This window comes from Molossus molossus, unplaced genomic scaffold (genome assembly GCF_014108415.1).
Source record: "Molossus molossus isolate mMolMol1 unplaced genomic scaffold, mMolMol1.p scaffold_m16_p_18, whole genome shotgun sequence".
In the NCBI taxonomy this organism is placed as follows: Eukaryota; Metazoa; Chordata; class Mammalia; order Chiroptera; family Molossidae; genus Molossus; species Molossus molossus.
In genome coordinates this window covers 27,935,979-27,953,565 of record NW_023425353.1, presented here as the reverse complement: position 1 = coordinate 27,953,565, position 17,587 = coordinate 27,935,979, and the positions used below count along the sequence as shown (strand labels likewise).

Genomic DNA, 17,587 nt, shown 5'->3' with positions numbered 1-17,587 from the left:
CAGGAATGGGGCTGACTGGAGAGAGGTCTGAAGAACAGCCACTCTGTGGTCAGGCTTGGCCCATCTCATTTTCCTAACCTTTCTACAGCTTGGCCTTTTTAAGGGGTTTTCTTGTACATTAGTTTGTGCAATTCCCAGAACTATGCTGAGATGCAACTATGTCACCTCCAAGAAGAAAATGGAGAATTAGCAAAGTGGTGAGCCTTTTCCTAGGTCACCATGAGGAAGGACCAGGACTCACACTGCTCTCTGGACACCAAGGTGAGGAGGCATTCTTTGCTGCACCCCAGCTGCTTGCTAGAAGATTTCAGAAGTTCCAGAGAATACCCAGAGCCAGCTCTCCTAATGCCTAAATTCCACCCCTAGGATTCAATCCTTTAGTTTAAGGTTTTGGCCTCAGTTTAAATGTTGTTATCTCCAGAAAGACACACTGATTTAGGTGTTCTCAGTATGAATGCAGTGTTAAAGTGTGTGTGTGTGTGTGTGTGTGTGTGTGTGTGTGTGTGTGTGTGTGGTGGCAGTACAGGGGGTGGGAGGTTTTAAAAAAAATTGAAGATGGCAAAGTGGGGGAACCTAAAGAACTTGGATCTGAGGGATGGAGTGATGGAACCACCAAGGTGAAAAGACAGGCTGGGGACCACGTGCTTGTCCAGGTATTGATGACCAGAAACTCCTGGGCCACAGTATAGTGACCCAGACATAACCTTTGGTCCCAGGAACTCACAGATGGTAGAAGATAAATGAGTGCAGCCACCTTCAGGAACAGAAGAACAACAAAAAAAATGGGGATGATTTTCCATCTTGAACTTGTGAGCTAGATAATTGCCATTAATAGTCACTAATTGGTTGTGGCTGATGACTCACCTTGCTCCTGACACTACTGGGAAAGGCAGGTTAACAAAGGCACCTCCATGGAAGGAAGAGCCTGGTTGCACAATGTGCCCAGTGCCCTTTTCACCTTGCATTAGGCTAAACTGCAAGTGTCCGGATGGTCTGGGCTCCTCAGTGGTACTCATGCTCATACAAGCCTGCTCCAGGAAGATCTCCCTCATGTACCCACACCTGTTGGGTCCCTCCAAATGCAAGGGCAACTCTCCACCATCAACCATGCAGATGATGTGGAACCATGCGGCACCAGCCCGGGCAGAGAGACATACTGTGCTAGCGCCAGGATAGGGACTCTGTCATAGTGCCTCCAAGGCCTAGTGCAAAGGCCAGTACCAGACAGACAGCAGGCACTTAGGACACCTCGGCTGGAGTGAACCACACTATCCTGTATGAGGATAGTAGAATCAGTCATGCTTGAAGACACTGATTCTTGGTGGCTTCTGATTAAGTTTTTGTTTTTGTTTTTTTTATCCTCACCCAAGAACATTTTTCCATTTTCTGTTCAGGTAGAGTGGGAGGGAGAGAGAAAAAGAGAGAGAGAGAGAGAAACATTGATGTGAAGGGGACATATCGAGTGGTTGCCACCTGCACAACCAACCAGGGCCAGGGACAAACTGCAACCGAGGTACATGCCCTTAGCGGGAACCGAACCGGGTCTCTCTGGACCGCAGGCCAATGCTCTAACCGCTGCGCCAAACCGGCCAGGGTGGCTTCTGATAGTTTTGAGAGAATTTGTGGGAGACAGATCTGACGGCCTAGACCCAGAACCCTGAATGAAGGGACACTTCTGGTTCGGACTCACAGGCCATCCAGCTCTGTCACTGACAAAGGTATGAACTGTCATAGTCTGTCCCTCTGATGTCACCCTGGAGGGTCAGTTTTAGGTCAGCTTCAACCAGTGGCCACTGATGGTTCCTTTGCTTACCAATTTGCCCACACTCTTTCTGAGGCCATTGCTATTTTCTGTCTGCACCATCTCTTGGGGCCAGACAACTGGAACACCACAGTGTCAGAACACTGGTGGGTTCCACATAGCAGCTTGGGCCAGGAAGTGGGGAATTACCTTGGCATACTCGAACATGCGGAGGTCAGTGTACATGTCAAGTGCGAGGTTCTCGTGTCCACTCCTCTTGTACAGTTTAGCAGCCTCGTGGAACTTCCCCTGGTAGGAAAACACATCTGCCAGAAACAGGTCATTGTTGGTTTCTCCCCGCTTCTTCCTCTCCTGGAAAAATTAGAAGCACAGGAAATGGCCTCTGCAGCCATGGCAGGAAACAGCCTTTACAAAGGTTAGATGTTGCTATTTCAAGTTAAGCCTCTTGGGCTTTCCTACTGGAACTGACACTTGGCTCCTGAGCTGTGGTGTCTCTCACCTAGGTTTCTGGTGGGAATGCTTGACAACAAAAGCAGATTTCCCCCCATAAGGGAAGATCAAAAGAGATGCAAACTTTTATTTATTTAATGGAAATTCCTCAGGGCAGCTTTCTTGTCCTTTCTTCCAAGGAAATAACTACTTAGCATGGTGTGTACTGCCCATTCCTTGGAGGCCCCCAAGCTCCAAGATCTCTCAAGTCTCCAGGCTTGGTTTGACTGAGTTGCCTCGACTCATGATGATTGTAGATAAGGAGAAAGTATAGGGTTTCTTCCCCAGAAGGAAACCAACAAAATAATATCATGTGTCTCACTATATCCCTGTCTCTAAAGTGAAGGTGAGTGATACCACATGCTGAGTACCCACTAGGCACCAGGTATACACTTCCCACACAGACCCAAGGTTGGGTGGTACCGCCCAAGTGTCATACTGAGGAAAGCTGAGATTCAGAAGAGGAGCAAGACAAAGTCATACAGAGCTGGCATTTGGACTCAGTCTGTCAAACTCCAGATGCTCTTTGTACCATAGAAATAAGTGATGATCCCCAATACACATTTGTTTGAGCATATGTGTATGTATGTGCACACACACACACACACACACAGAGCAGTGCTAAGGATGGAGAGAAATAACTGACACACTCCTTTCTCCTGTGTTAGGGAACATTCATTAGTCTACAGCTCAAGTATTTGTAAACACTCAATAGCACCAATCTCTCATCCCCAGCAGTTTCCTTTTGCTTGTTTTCTAGCAAGTGTATCACAGTGGAAGAAGATGAGGCATTGAATCAAACTCCCAGACAAGCTGGTGAAAGTTTTCACAGCTGGAGGCAACATGCTTCCCCACTGACAGAAATAATTTTAAAGAACAAAAAGCAACTACACGGTTTAGACTAACCAGACAAATAAAATAACTCTTAATTGTAGGAAATGAATTAAAATCTTGCAGTGAGATAACAAAAAAAGTAGGTTTTTACTAGGCACGGAATTTAGGCCATATCCATTCTAGGCCACAGAATATCACCATGATCAAGAAAAATGATTTACATATATTCAGTTCGAGTGAAGTCATGTGGACAGATTCTCTTCCTCCTGTTATCAGTCCGGTTACATCTCACCTATCCAAAAGGAGCCTAGTAAGGAACCTTGGTTATCTGGAATACGTATTTGAAAAAACCGCGAGAGAGTGAAGCCGGGAAAGTCGAAGTGTGAAGTGGCGAGGGACGACTATAATGCCAAATGCCTAGAAGCAAGCAACAAAGACCTCAGAGCAGCCAAAATGGATCCTCACTCAAAGGCACTTTACTCTTTCTCAAGAAACAATTCTTACAAGTTTACTTTATCTGACTGCCCAACTCAGAGCACACTAGATGAGGCAATAGTAAGACAGGGGCTTAGTAAGACCTAGTAAATGACAAGAGGTGGTCCCCAGAGATCAGTTACCTTTGCATAGATTAAAATCCCTCAGTCCAGACCAGATGACTCACAAATGCTACCCCTAATCATAAACAATACTAGGCATTATGGATAGATGTCTCTGAACAAACCTTCCACCACGCAGGTCAGTAAGCAACAAAAAACACAAATGCTCCTTATCATGGTGCTGAGGAAGGAAGTGTGTGGGGGTGAGAGTGAGGTGGGGGGGTGCACTGATAGCAACTTCTTCTTCTTCTTTTTTTAAATCCTCACCCAAGAACATGCCCATTGACTTGAGAGAGAGAGAGAAACATCAATCAGTTGCCTCTGACAGGGGATTGAACCTGACCAGGGATCAAACCCAGGTATGTGCCCTGAACAGAAATTGAACCTGCAATACTATGGTGTATAGGAGGATGCTCCAACTAACTGAGCCATACTGGCCAGGGCCAGAAGCAACTTCTTAGACAGTCTAGAAGTAAAGACAACTTAGGAAATAGAACTGGCTTTGAATTCAAACTGAGCTTTTGTCTGTAGACCCTTGGGGACATGACCTAGCCTTTCTGAGCCTTAGAGTCCTTACTTATCCAACAGGGATAAAAACAGTGTCTGACTAAGTTGTTGTGATTATTTAAAATAGCATACACATCAATCATGATGTCTAGCACAGAGCAGGCACTCAGCAAATGGCAACAATTATTAGACTTAATAATGGCAACAATTATTATTAGGCTGTGAGCTCCTGCAGGTCTCTTCCACTCAGCTCTGCCCACTGGACTCAGCACAAGCAAGGCTTGGCCCACAACAGGTGTTTATTATGCTAAATGAATCAAAGGGACAAGACATTCACTGATTTCCTCACTGCTTCCATATGGAAATTCAGATTTATCTCACATTCCCATAGCCTCACAATAAATCTGTTCAGGAGAAAAAATATGTATGCCTTTTTACAGACAGTTAGACTGCACTAAGATTTAAGAACATGGTTTACCATCACCCAGCAATTGGCACTCGCAGAACCAGCCTCTTCAGTCCACCACAGCCCTCTCTGAGTTTGGCTGATGACGCTGATTTTTCAGCTAGGAATGGTGGGCTGGAAGGAGGGCTCCAGAGCCTCGAGGCACCCAGTTCAGACCTCCCTCCCCAGGACCTATTGTTATGGGTGGGATGTAGATCGTGTGTATTTGGGAAATGCCTCTTACATCGGCACGTTATTGAAGCCCTAGAAGATGGTAGCCAGCTAACAATCACTGCAAGGATGAAAACTAGTTACTGAGAATCTATTTAATCCTCCCAGCAACCCTGTGAGGTAGGTCTCATCCCATTTACAGACAAGAAACCAAAGCTCAGAGAGCCAAGGAATCCACCTACCTCCCGCAGCTACCAAGTGACAGACTGCACTCCTTGCCCCTGGGTGCTGTTTCCCCCCACCACATGGCATTCTGCACCCCAAGGCAAGGCTGTGGTCCTGATACCCAGACACCTGATACCGAGTGGGCTCTGTTCACATGTCCTCAAGGCTCTTGCCTTCTTGAAGAGCTGCTTGTAACCACTGACAGTGAGTCTGTGCTTTCTCGAGAAGAACATTTCATCTTTACCTCAATGCTGTTGATGAGCTCTAAGTATCGGAGGTCTTGTACTCTGGTGAAGGCCTACAGAGGAAAAAATAAAAGAATAAAATCAGCTGCGTTCTGGGCTTCAAAAGTGGGTGATTGGCTGGGGGTGGGAAGTCAAGCTTTAGAAAGTGAGCCAGTAAGAAGGGAAAAGAAGCAAGCATTGATTAATCACTGTATGTTCAGGAGCGTTATACCACCCAGTGAGGCTCAGCTTTATCCCTGGGATTAGTCCATACAAAGAAGAGCAAAGAAGCCCTGGCTGCATCAATCACTTTGGGATCAGGGGAAACAAAACCATGATACTGCAGTCTGAGATGGTGCCTGCTTAGAGGAATCTCTATGCAAAAAGGAAGAACACGCCAGTCTGACACTGAGGCAGTGGCATCTGAGCAGGAGTGGGGAAGATGACTGACTGAGGAGAGACTGCACGTACATCTTGGTGACTTGGAAGGGAAACAGGAGACAGCAGCTATGCTTACCAACAGTGCATAAACACAGGGCATCCAGAACCTATAGTACTGTCATGAAGGGAGAAAAGGAAAGGAAATTTGAGAAGAAATAAAGATGGTTTCTAGAAGAAAGGGGAGGTAGGGAATGAATCACTCCAAGTCCCTGGAAGGCAAACTCTTGCGTAAATCCTGAAAGTGTAGCTCTTGCCTTGGACTCACAGTAAAGCCAGAGACTTTAACCCATGGGCTGCTGGAAGTCTCCAGGCATCCATCTTCATGCAGATTGATGTCAACTAAGCCTCTTTTTTTGCTTTCAGATTCTGCAAAAGGTTTAGAGGAGCATAACCCACCATGTCAGGCTGAGCTCCACATGGCTCTGCTGTCAACATTTGTATCCAGCTGTGCTTCTTTACACTGTCCCATTTGAAATGGGCTGACACATGGCTAGCGGAGGCAGCAGATCCAGGAGGCCTTAGAATTTGTAATGCAGAACAATAATCCTGGCCACTTGCAGCCTCTACTTAGCTGCATGACATCCTCTATCCTAAAAAGTCTTGTGGAAATGAGCAAGTCACCCAGCCTCTGGATGCCTCACAGATGATCACAATGTGACTTCATCTTTTCAGCCCACAGGGCCAGGCATCCTGTCAGGCTTGGGACTGAGAGAGATATATGACTTGGCTCCTGTCCCCCTTCCCAATTCAGGGGCTCATATTCTAAAAGGGGAGGCAGGCAGATTAAATAGATCAATAAATCTCCCTGAGCTGAGAGCTATACAAATATGAACTAGATGTGCTGGAGAACACAGATTCACTGTCTGAGCACTGTCAGTAGCCAGAGGCAGGATTAATTAAAGCATCACAGAGTGGGAACCTGGCAAATGGATATTCTTGGAGAGAAATTCCTTGAAAAGGTAAGGCAAGCGTTACATAAGCAAAGGGATGGAAAGCTAAAAGCACCTGTGTTCTTCGCTGGAGGTCTTATAAGCCATCTTCGAGATCTGGGCTTCCTTAAAGCAACAGGAGAGAGAAACTTGGAATGTCCGGCAAAGTAGCAGGGAGGTAAGAGTGAGCTTTCTAGGTCTGTCCTAGCTCTCTTTCCAGTTGGGGGGCCCCAACACTGAGAGAAATCTGTTTCCGAGTTCCTTCAGCCTTGATATTCTGCAGAGTCAGGGGTGTCCTGGTCGGAGTGGTCAGAGTCACAAGGCCTCTGTAAATAACCTCAGGGGAGGGAAATGTGGGAACAGAAGCTTTGCAGTTCTGCTTAGGGCAGTGGTCCTGGGTGCTAAACAGCTCTCCTCTGCCATCTAGTGGGGACAATGGTCTATCTCTGGGAACCATTCTCCACTTGAATGTGGGCCTGAGTGACTTGACAAAGCAGAAAAGGTTGGGAATTAGGGATTTGGATAAAATGATCAAGTTATAGTCTATGGTCAAAATCTTAGGGCTTTAATACAATAATTTCTATTCACAAGGAGTGTTTGGGGGTGGGGGATACAGAATTGGGGGCAGGTATTAAGCAAATGGAAACGCATTCCAGTTTTGTTTTCATGTATTCAAACATTTGCTGAGCACTTAACACAGTGCTAGGCAGTGCTGCCTAATTTCATTCCAGGCTAAAAAACAAAACATATTCTGCCCTGGCCAGTTTGGCTCAGCGGTTAGAGCGTCGGCCTGCGGTCCTGAGAGACCCGGGTTCGGTTCCCGCTAAGGGCACGTACCTCGGTTGCAGTTTGTCCCCGGCCCTGGCTGGTCGTGCGGGTGGCAGCCACTCGATGTGTCCCTTCACGTCGATGTTTCTCTCTCTCTCTCCCTTCCTCTCTCTCCCTCCCACTCTATCTGTACAAAAAATGGAAAAATATCCTCGGGTGAGGATAAAAAAAAAACAAAAAAACAAACAAACAAAACATATTCTAAGAATCCTTTGTTATTCTTTTTTGTTTTATCTTATCCTCACCTGAGGACATTTTTCCTTTTTTTTTTTTTTTTTTCCAGATAGAGTGGAAGAGAAAGAGAGGAAGAGAGAGAGAAACACTTATGTGAAAGGGACACATTGAGTGGCTGCCACCTGCACAACCCAACCAGGGCCGGGGACAAACTGCAACCAAGGTACATGCCCTTAGCGGGAACTGAACCCGGGTCTCTCAGGACTGCAGGCCGACGCTCTAACGGCTGAGCTAAACCGGCCAGGGCTCCTTTGTTATTCTTCATCCCTCCTGGCATTTCAGGGTGGGGCAGGAGAGGCTCCTTCCATGGAAATATTTCCTCCCCCCCTGAATTCTTAAAGCCCTCCTTTGCTACCACTTTTCTGACACAGTAAATCCAAAACTATAATATAATTATTACATAATTATAATTGTACTTGTTTTAATAACAGCTAGCATTTGTACAACCATTATTAGTTTTAGAATGCCTTTTACAGCCCAGCCAGTGTGGCTCAGTGGATAGAGTGTCGTCCCATGGACTGAGAGATCCTAGTTTGATTCTGGTCAGGGCACATGCCTGGGTTGCAGGCTCAATAACCAGTAGAGGACATGCCGAAGGCAGCTGGTCAATGTTTCTCTCTCACATCAATGTTCCTATTTCTCCCTCTCTCTCTCTAAAAAAATTCAATTAAAAAAAAAAACATTTAAAAAGAATCCCTTTAACAATGTGACCGTTAAGCCTGATGACACTGTGTCAGGCCGGCTTGGCAATTAGTGTCTTCTCCCTCCCCACTGTAGAAATGAGAGAACTGAGGCTCCGAGAGGTGGTTTTCCCAGGATCATCCAGCCTGTACATGGCAGAGCTGGTTCTCAACTACACTTCTGAAACCTAGTCTGGTCTTGGTCCACTCTCTTCATGCTTAGAAGTCTTGACCTAGCATGGAGATGGCATCACTTCTGCAACTCCTCTACCAGCTCAGTAGTATGAGCAAAATGAGTATCCCATTAATTGGCTGTGGGAAGATAAAGACAGAAGGGAGAAGTAGGGGAGAGGACTGGAGGCCATTCCTTTCCCCCACACCTCAGGAGATATAGCTGGGCTCTTTCTAATAATGTGTGGAAAGGGATCAAATAGTTTCAGCCACTTCTGTAATTTAATAGACTGAGCCAGGAAATCACACCATCAATCAAGGTCATGATCATGCCATGAAGGTATGTGGGGAGTGACACTGCTGTCAGAATCAGAGACCACCTCTTCCACCATATTTAGCAGAGTGCCAAGAAAAGCAGCACTGTGTAATAAATGACCAAATACCAATAAGTGCTTGCTTCTACCAATAACAAAAGCTACCATTTATGGAGTGCCTATTATGTGCCAGGCTTTTAGCTAGGTACTTTACAGGAATGATAGCTAATAAGAGTGACGGCTAGAATCTATCAGATGCTTTTCCTGTATCAAGCCTTATAGGCATTACCACATTAAATCCTTATAACTTTTGAGGATGGGGCCTATCATCACCCTAATTTTACCAATGAACAACCTTAGAAAGGCTGTTACCTGCTCAGGCTTACAGTTAGGAGGTGGCTGAGCTGAGAGCTGAACCTAGGTCAGTCTAATTCCAGAGCCCACTGTAGTATGCATTTGCCTCTTCATATGTCACCCCCTTCTGCCTCCTCAAAGGACTCTCTGAGGACCAGATTTTAGCTCATGCTGACTGGATGCTTACCTTCTTTGCTGTTTCAAACTCTAATCCTTCTAAAGCTTCCATGGCCAGCTCACGCCAATCAGTGTCTGTCACACCCAAGCAAGCAATCTGGTAGGCTTCTTTGAACATTTTCCTATCCAGGTACTGGTACATGGGAGCAGACTGCAGGGGTCATCAAAAGGAAAGAAGATTGTTTTCAGAGCAATGGGAAGAGTCAGATTCATACAAAGCCTGACTCCACACGTATGTGCATAGACTTAATTACAAATGCCTGCAGGGCAATGCTGCAGTGGTAATCAGTACCCTTCTCAGTCACACCCAGACCACACTACATGCTTTCTACCCTGCCACCCCCTTTCATAGCCAAACCATCATGTTCAGCAGCACAAACCTCCTGCCCATCCTCCCCTCCACCACCGGCTTTCCCCACCTCCAGACCTGCCTCACCACAGATGTCACCATCATCTGGAATGCCTTTGCCCCTCCTCACCATCTGGAAAGTACTTATTTGGCTTTCAAGGCCCTGTTAAAATATCCCCTCTTCTGGAAAGTCTTCACTGACCCCTCAAGTGATACCTGTGAATGGTTCCTAATATCTTCTATCTGTAGTTTTACACAGTGCATTTGGATCTGTCCCAACAGTCCTGTGTCTTAGGTTATCACTCCCTGATTATAGCCGAGAAAGTCAGGGAGGGCAACTGACTTGTCTGAGGGCACATAAGTGGCACACAAACGACCTTGGGCCTGGAGCCTGAGATGACCTCTTGGACATGTGTGTGTGTACATGAGAACAAGTCTGAGCTGGGCCTGAGTGTCTTTCATAACAAATGGCTCTGCCCTTGTTTCAGACCAGTCAGTGTGCTAAAGGGAACTGCATCTTTCCTTCTGGATTCCTGGGCAGTAGAGATCAATCAGCCAGTACCTCTGTGCTAATGGTTCCCAAATGTGGAGCTGAAAAGTGCTGTTTTCTCCATTTGGGGCCTTAATCTTTGAAATTTCCTGTCCCACTTTTTAGCTTTAGAGTTAAGGGAAATTTTTTTTTCTTTTTGAGCCATTCTACCCTCTGACAGCAAGACATGCCTGCTGCTGAGTACTCATCTTTCCTACCATGCCACCTATCCACTTTCCCTCCCTTCTGGAGGCAGCAGGGTATGAATACAGGGGCAGTTGAGCTAGAACCCAAGCCTGACTCAGCCACATCCTAGCTGTGTGAATTTTGTGGTAAATTAACATCTATTTCAAGGCCCTAACCAGCTCACAGGCTACAATGGACAAACAAAAGAAGTAGTTTAAAAATTAATCAAGTGCTGGGCAAAAAAAAATGAGCATGTTCATTACATCCACACTATTTTCTCAGCACCAGTTCCTCCCCATCTCCCAGACTCTCCAGACTTGTCCCCAACCCCAACCTCAACTTTCCCTCTGTTTGAAACACCTTTGCTGTTCCTCTCTGCCTTTATAGACCTTTCAGGGCTCAGATCAAGAGGTGAGCACCTGGAAGCTTTCTCAAACTCCCCATGCACAATGAGCTTTCCTTTCTAAACTCCTTTAGTGAGCACCTTCTGTTCCAATTTAGTTCTGTTTTGTAGTTTTTTATATTTTAAGACTGTTAATAACAACAACAGGATTTGGGCCAAACAAACCCGAAAGATGGATATATTTAACCTCATTACATAGAAAAGAAGTGAGGCCCAGAGAGTGAAGAGAGTTGCTCAAGATCACAACTGGTTTAGGCAGCAGAGTCAGAAAGCCAGTACTCCCTTTCCTAAACTGTATAACTTCTCACCATGCTGAATGCCCCATGAAGGTGGGACAAGGACTCAGGCCCATCAAAATCGAGCATACAACAAATGGTTAACATTTAGGCTTGCCTGGGAGACATACTCTGAGAGTGGTATGTTTTAAAAATACCCTAACTGAACAAATGCCCTCTGAGCTCTACTTTATCTTGCTATTGCATTCCAAGCATGAAGTCACCACCCGCCCTGAGAAGCCCGACTAGGGCTTGCCGCCCTACTTGGCAGCCCTTATAAACCGTTTCTTGCACAAGATGATGTAGATGATGTAAATTTCTAAAGGAAACCAGAAATCCCCAGAGTGGGTCTGATGCTTTCTCCCTCCTCCCTAGGCCAAAACCACAGGATGGCTGGAGGGAAAAGAGACAGATAAATAGCCTTTGTTTTGAAGCTGCCTTTCCTAACCCTTGGCAGTTCTGACCTGCTGCATCAGCAGGATGGTCTTGGTACAGCCATGGGAGAAGGAGGGGTCTGGCTTCTGAACCTTAAGAACTTGGCACAGGAAGCCCCAGGCTGCCCCTTCAGCTCCTCTTGTCCAGCCAAAGTCAGGGAGCAGCAAACTGCATTTATCTTGAGGTCAGCATGGCAGTCTTGGGAAAAAAACCTTTTAATCAGCATGGCATGTTTGGCATGACTGAGAAAGAATGGGTTTCTGATGGATGTGGTGCATGGGTCTGGGATGGGGAGCAGATGAGGACTGCAAGGGAACAGTCCACAAAGACTGTTCTTACCCCTCCTTCTGCTGCTACTTCTACCCACCTCTCTCCCTTCTTTCTCTGGCTTTCTTTTTTTCTCTTTCCTTTTCCTCAGGTCTGAATTCCACTAACATTTATTGAATAACTGCTCTGTGTCAGGCATTAATAATTACTGCAGCAATGAGTAACAGGGGGATCGTCAGCTGAGAGGAGGAAATGAACTCCAGTGCCACCCTTTTATAGGAAGCCAAGCCAGGGCAAGGAGTGTGGAGGGAATGCAGACTGATGTAGCCTAGCTGAAAGGTAATCTGGAAACATGTCTAAAAATCTTTCAACTGTAGCATAAATAGCCCTTGACCCAGAAATTTCACTTCTAGGAATTTATATCAAAGAGCTAAGATGAGACACTTGTAAAGACTTAGCTAGAAAGATGCTTACTACCTATAAGAGCAAAAAGTTGCAAACGGCACAAATGTCTAACAATAGGTACTGGGTTGAGTAAGTTGTGGAAGATCCACAAAATAGGACAAAAAATAGTCATTAAAAACAATACCAGGCCAGGCCAGGCCAGTGTGGCTCAGTGGACTGAGCATTGTACCATGGACTGAGAGGTCCTGGTTCGATTCCCAGTCAGGGCACATGCCTGCGTTGTGGGCTCGATCCCCAGTAGGGGGCATGCAGGAGGAAGCAGATCAATGTATCTCTCTCACATCAGTGTTTCTCTCTCTCCATTCCTCTCTCTCTAAAAAAAATCAATAAAAACATATTAAAAAGAAACGGGGTGGTGCCCTGGCTAGTTTGGCTCAGCGGTTAGAGTGTCGGCCTGCGGTCTGGAGAGACCCGGGTTCAGTTCCCGCTAAGGGCACGTACTTCGGTTGCAGTTTGTCCCCGGCCCTGGTTGGTCGTGCGGGTGGCAGCCACTCGATGTGTCCCTTCACATCGATGTTTCTCACTCTCTCTCCCTCCCACTCTATCTGTACAAAAAATGGAAAAATATCCTCAGGTGAGGATAAAAAAAAAAAAAAAAAAGAAAAAGAAACGGGGTGGAGGTGAAGCAACAGAAAGGAAGGTGGGGCTGTAATAAAAGGTTAATCCGCTCTGGCCGGTTTGGCTCAGCGGTTAGAGTGTCAGCCTGCAGTCCACAGAGACCCGGGTTCGGTGTCTGCTAAGGGCATGTACCTTGGTTGCAGTTTGTCCACGGCCCTGGTTAGGTTGTGCGGGTGGCGGCCACTTGATGTGTCCCTTTCACGTAGATGTTTCTCTCTCTCTCTTCCTCCCACTCTATCTGAATAAAAAGTGGAAAATGTCCTCGGGTGAGGATAAAAAAAAAAAAAAAAGGTTAATACAACACCAGGGATCTCAGGGTTGTTGGCGGTGAATATATCAACCTATACAGGTGATACATTTGTACTGCAGTATTGCAAAACTGTTACCAGTGGGGGAAACTAGGCAAGTTGTACAAAGTATCTCTGTATGATATCTTACAATTGTATGAGAATCTATGTCATTTTGGCATTTGAAACTGTAAGAGAAGGACATTTATTGACAGGGAACCATGTTTCCAGTAGACTGCAGAGTAAAAAAGCCAGATCACTAGTTGACAGCCAACAATTCACACAAAGTGATGGGTCTGCAATAAGTAAATGTTAGGTTAAATTAGAAGATGGAGATAAATGAAGGTGATTAAGTTCCTCTTATTTATAGTTCATATTCAGTGAAGTAAGTGCAATAAATCTGAGATTTCATCTATAGTAGCATACTTATAGATAATAAAAGTCAAACATTATTTATAGTATGATTCCACTTTTGTTTAAAATTTTATATAGTCATATACTCCTAATTATAAATTATGCATACATTATATCTACATATAGAAAAGGTCTGGGTGGATATTTTCCAAAATATTTAAGAGTCTCTCTTGAGGATGGGATTCTGAGGGCTAGTCTCTCCTTGGTGCTTATCTCTATTTTATGACAGTTCTACAGTGGGCATGGCTCACATTCCAGCCTCCCATTTCTATTCTGGCCTCCTCCTACTTTGAGGGACTTGTGTAGATAGTCGCATGCTCCCTTTCTGGCTCACAGACCTCAGCCTCCACACCCCATCCTAGACATATTCTCTTTCTCTCATGCACACCACTCCTTCCTATACCTGTGCATTACACCCAGATGGACTCCCAGCTTTACTGGCTTGTTCCACTCTGACCCAAGCACAGTTCTCAGTGAAACACAACTCTGTCTGCTGACAGACAACCCTGCATACCCCTCCCTGTACCCACCAGTAAGGGGCAATCAGAAAGAAACAGAAGCTCAGTGATGCAAAGCTTTTTGCCCAAACACACACAGGTTGTATGGGACAGAGACAGGTTCAAGTCCAGAGTGCCTTCCATGGCATCACTGCTACCATTCTTGTCTCTCTTCCCTCTCTCTACACCACTCCCTCCCCAAGGCACCAGTGAAGGGCCTAGCTTTCCTGGTCCTGCCTGCCCTGCCACCACTGAGAGCTGACAGGCATCCCGAGTTACCTGCGGCACCTCCACAGATGACATGGAGAAGACATGAAGGCAGAAGATCTTGGAGCCGTTGTAGCCTACCACAAAGCCCTGCAGCTTCTGCTGATGCACAGGGAAGTTGCTAGCTTTGATGTTAAGGTAGCCTCCTCCGGAGAAGCAGAGCATGTCCTCACACTGGGTGTTCCAGGCCACACTGTTGGCATTTGGTTCCTGAGGGACACGGATGGTGAGGATCCGGCAACTATCACCCTGAGCTTTGGCACCATTCCTACATTCAGTCAAGTTCTCCTTTTAAAGCCTGAATAACATTAAATTGCTAACAGTGGGATAGAGGGAAAGGGAGGAAAACGGGATCAGAAGAAATGGATAGCAGTATAGAGGCAAGCACTTCTATGCACTTTTGTATGTTGGAATTTTGAATGAGCAAGCATTACTTTTGAATAAAAATTATTATCCCCAAATATTAATCATTACACAAAAAGTGAGAAAATCAGCAAAGTAGATTCTACTTCTGTATAGAAGAAGGTTTAAAGGAATATATTCCAAAGAATTAATAGTGATTGTCTTTCAGTGGATGAAATTGTAGGAGCTTTGTATCTTCTCTTTTTTCTTTGCCTGAAATTTTCTTTTGGCCATGAACATGTATTTTTTTAATAAGAAAAAGAACAGTGAGCTATTTTTAAAAGTAAAAAATAATATATTATCTCTACATTTATAATCTGCATACTGTAAAAATACAATCACCCTGGGAGGTACCCCTTCACCCCACCTCCTCTCAAAGTTTTCTGCTCGGCTCCAGAGACCCAGGGACCAGCAGATGTTCATACCTTTCTGCCTAGTATCTTTTACAATGTCTAAATCTTTTATAATAAGCATAGATTACTTTTATAATGAGGAAAAAACATAGCTGTTTGCATTTGCAGGGGGCAGGGGCAGTGAAGAGGAAAAAAAGATAGCTGGGAATATTTATTACCCCTGGCAAGGGCTGAAAATTACCTTCCTGAGCCTACTACAGAAAACTCTCAGTGGGGACAGGGAAAGACAAATGCCCTTCTACTCCTGTATGGTTCTAGGCTGGACACAGATTCACACCTGGGGGCTGGTAACCCACCTAGAGGGGTGGTGTTGAGGCTAGGGAGAAGAGAAGAAACATCAAACACCCTGTCTTGTGGCAGGCACTATGGTTATCTTATTTAGTCCTGTAGCAATTCTGTGAGGGGAAAATTACTAGTTCCTTTTTAGAAGTAAGGAGATAATGAGACAGAGAAATTCACACTTGCTTGAGATCACACAGGTGATGAAGGCAGGCCTGGAACCCAGACCTGTCTGAAGGCAAAGCCTATGCTCTTTCTTCCCCTAAACCACTCTGGCTCCTCAGTACTGAGCGAGTTGTTATCAACTGGGAGTCACCAGCGCTAGTGGTAGCCAGGTAGCTCCTTCCAAGTGAACGAGGCAGCTCCCTACTCTAGCACCCCTCCACCCTGCTGATTCTGCTGCTGAGGACAAGGAAGAGCCCTGATAAGGGGACCTCAATCTACCCATTGCACTGGGAAACCAGTAGTGGTTGAGAAAGCTAATCAGGGGAGGTTTTAGATTTGGGGGAACTCACTTCAGGCAAATGAGCCCTGATCACTTACAAAGCCCTAAAGAGGCAAGAGCAGAGCTAAGTCCAGAAGAAAGCCAATCAGGCACTGAGCATGGAGCCTTTGGACTCTATTCTCCAGTGACAAACTTCCCCTAGCCACAGGACCAAATGATGTGTAAACAATGCCCATCCTCAAAACAGTTAACATTTTGCTAGCTGTTATAGCATCCTTGTGAAATAAATAGAAGGGAGGGCGTCCCCCATGCCTCCCCTTCTTTCAGATTACAAAACTGGTTCTGTTTCCTTACGGTGTCTTAGGTCACTCATAGATGTAGGCAGCCTCTAGTAGGTGAGAAGCAGACTTTTTCAAAAGAATCACCATCACATTAACCCATGCACTGAGAGCTTACAACATGCTCTCAGTATTCATTTACTGCTCTCAGTAACCCTGTAAGAAAATGTTACTTGCTCTCTTACTTGCAAGGAAACCAAAGTTCAAAGAGACGCAACTCCTGCAGCTCATGTGTGGGAAGGGCGGGCTGTGTCTGGGGTCCTCTTACACTCTGCACCCTGCTTGGTCCCTACACCTTTACACCTCACTGCTCCTCCCAGAGATCCACCTGGAAGCCAGAGCATGAGCACCTCCTGTAAGGACTGGGAAGCTAGAGGATGGTCTCTAATCAAAGGACATGTCCTGGGCACTCCCTGGGACTTCACCTGAAAAAGCAACTCCTTGGTGTGGATATCATAGACCAGACATGTGTCATTTTCATCCACAACGGCCAGCTTGTTTCGGGAGGCACTCATGTCTAAGCAGCGCACGGCTGTAGCCTGCTTCAGCAGGACGATGGCAAAGAGATTGTCCACGAAGATCTTCAGGATCTGGCAAAATTTCAGAGAGAAAAAAGTGTGAGTCACCATGGCAACAAGACCCTAGAACACTGCCAGACTGTTGGAATCCCATGTGTTCTATAAACTCCCACTAACTTTACTAGAGGCTCTGTGCAGAGAAAAGGACTCATCAAAAGAAAAGGAGTAGGGCTTATTCTTAGAAGAACAGTGTAGTTTATCCGAGGTCACCAAAGTAATAGCATGTCAGCCCCAAGACATGACAAACTCATTTGAAAGTTGGCTTGATTGGAGATTTGTTAATGACATTGCCCAACTGCAGGGTTAGGAATCTGAGTAACCAACTCAGGAAGAGGCTACTGCAAATGCTGACAAAACATCTAGTATAACCAAGATGATGATGATTATGATGATGATGATGATGATGACGACGATAATGGTGAAAGCAATCAGTCACTAACTTTTTTGTTTGTTAATCCTCACCCAAGCATATTTTTCCATTGATTTTTAGATACAGTGGAAGAGAAGGAGACACAGAGAAAGAGAGAGAGGAAATATCGATGTGAGAGAGACACATCGATTGGTTGCCTCCCACATGACCTGGACAGGGGCCAGGAATGGAATCCACAACCCTTCAGGCTAACTGCTAAGCCAAACCAGCCAGGGATATTGACTATTTTTCATAGTTATGTAAAATATTATCCTCATTTATAAAACCTGAGCCTCAGAGAGGTGAAGTGTCCTGCGTAGGGTCACATAGCTAGTGAGTAGCTAAGCACA

The 17,587-nt window shown here is 45.5% G+C and overlaps 1 protein-coding gene across 2 annotated transcripts in view; it reads right to left on the bottom strand.

Moving 5' to 3' along the window:
- The window catches only part of IFT122 (intraflagellar transport 122), a 77,970-nt gene that overhangs the window by 21,792 nt on the left and 38,591 nt on the right, over positions 1-17,587 (bottom strand). For both annotated transcript variants that reach the window (XM_036266709.1, XM_036266710.1), the window contains 5 exons: positions 16,676-16,840; positions 14,386-14,583; positions 9,392-9,532; positions 5,274-5,327; positions 1,952-2,113 (listed from right to left, as the gene is read on the bottom strand). In XM_036266709.1, coding sequence (XP_036122602.1) covers positions 1,952-2,113; positions 5,274-5,327; positions 9,392-9,532; positions 14,386-14,583; positions 16,676-16,840 — 720 coding nt within the window. The remainder of the gene's footprint in view (positions 1-1,951; positions 2,114-5,273; positions 5,328-9,391; positions 9,533-14,385; positions 14,584-16,675; positions 16,841-17,587) is intronic.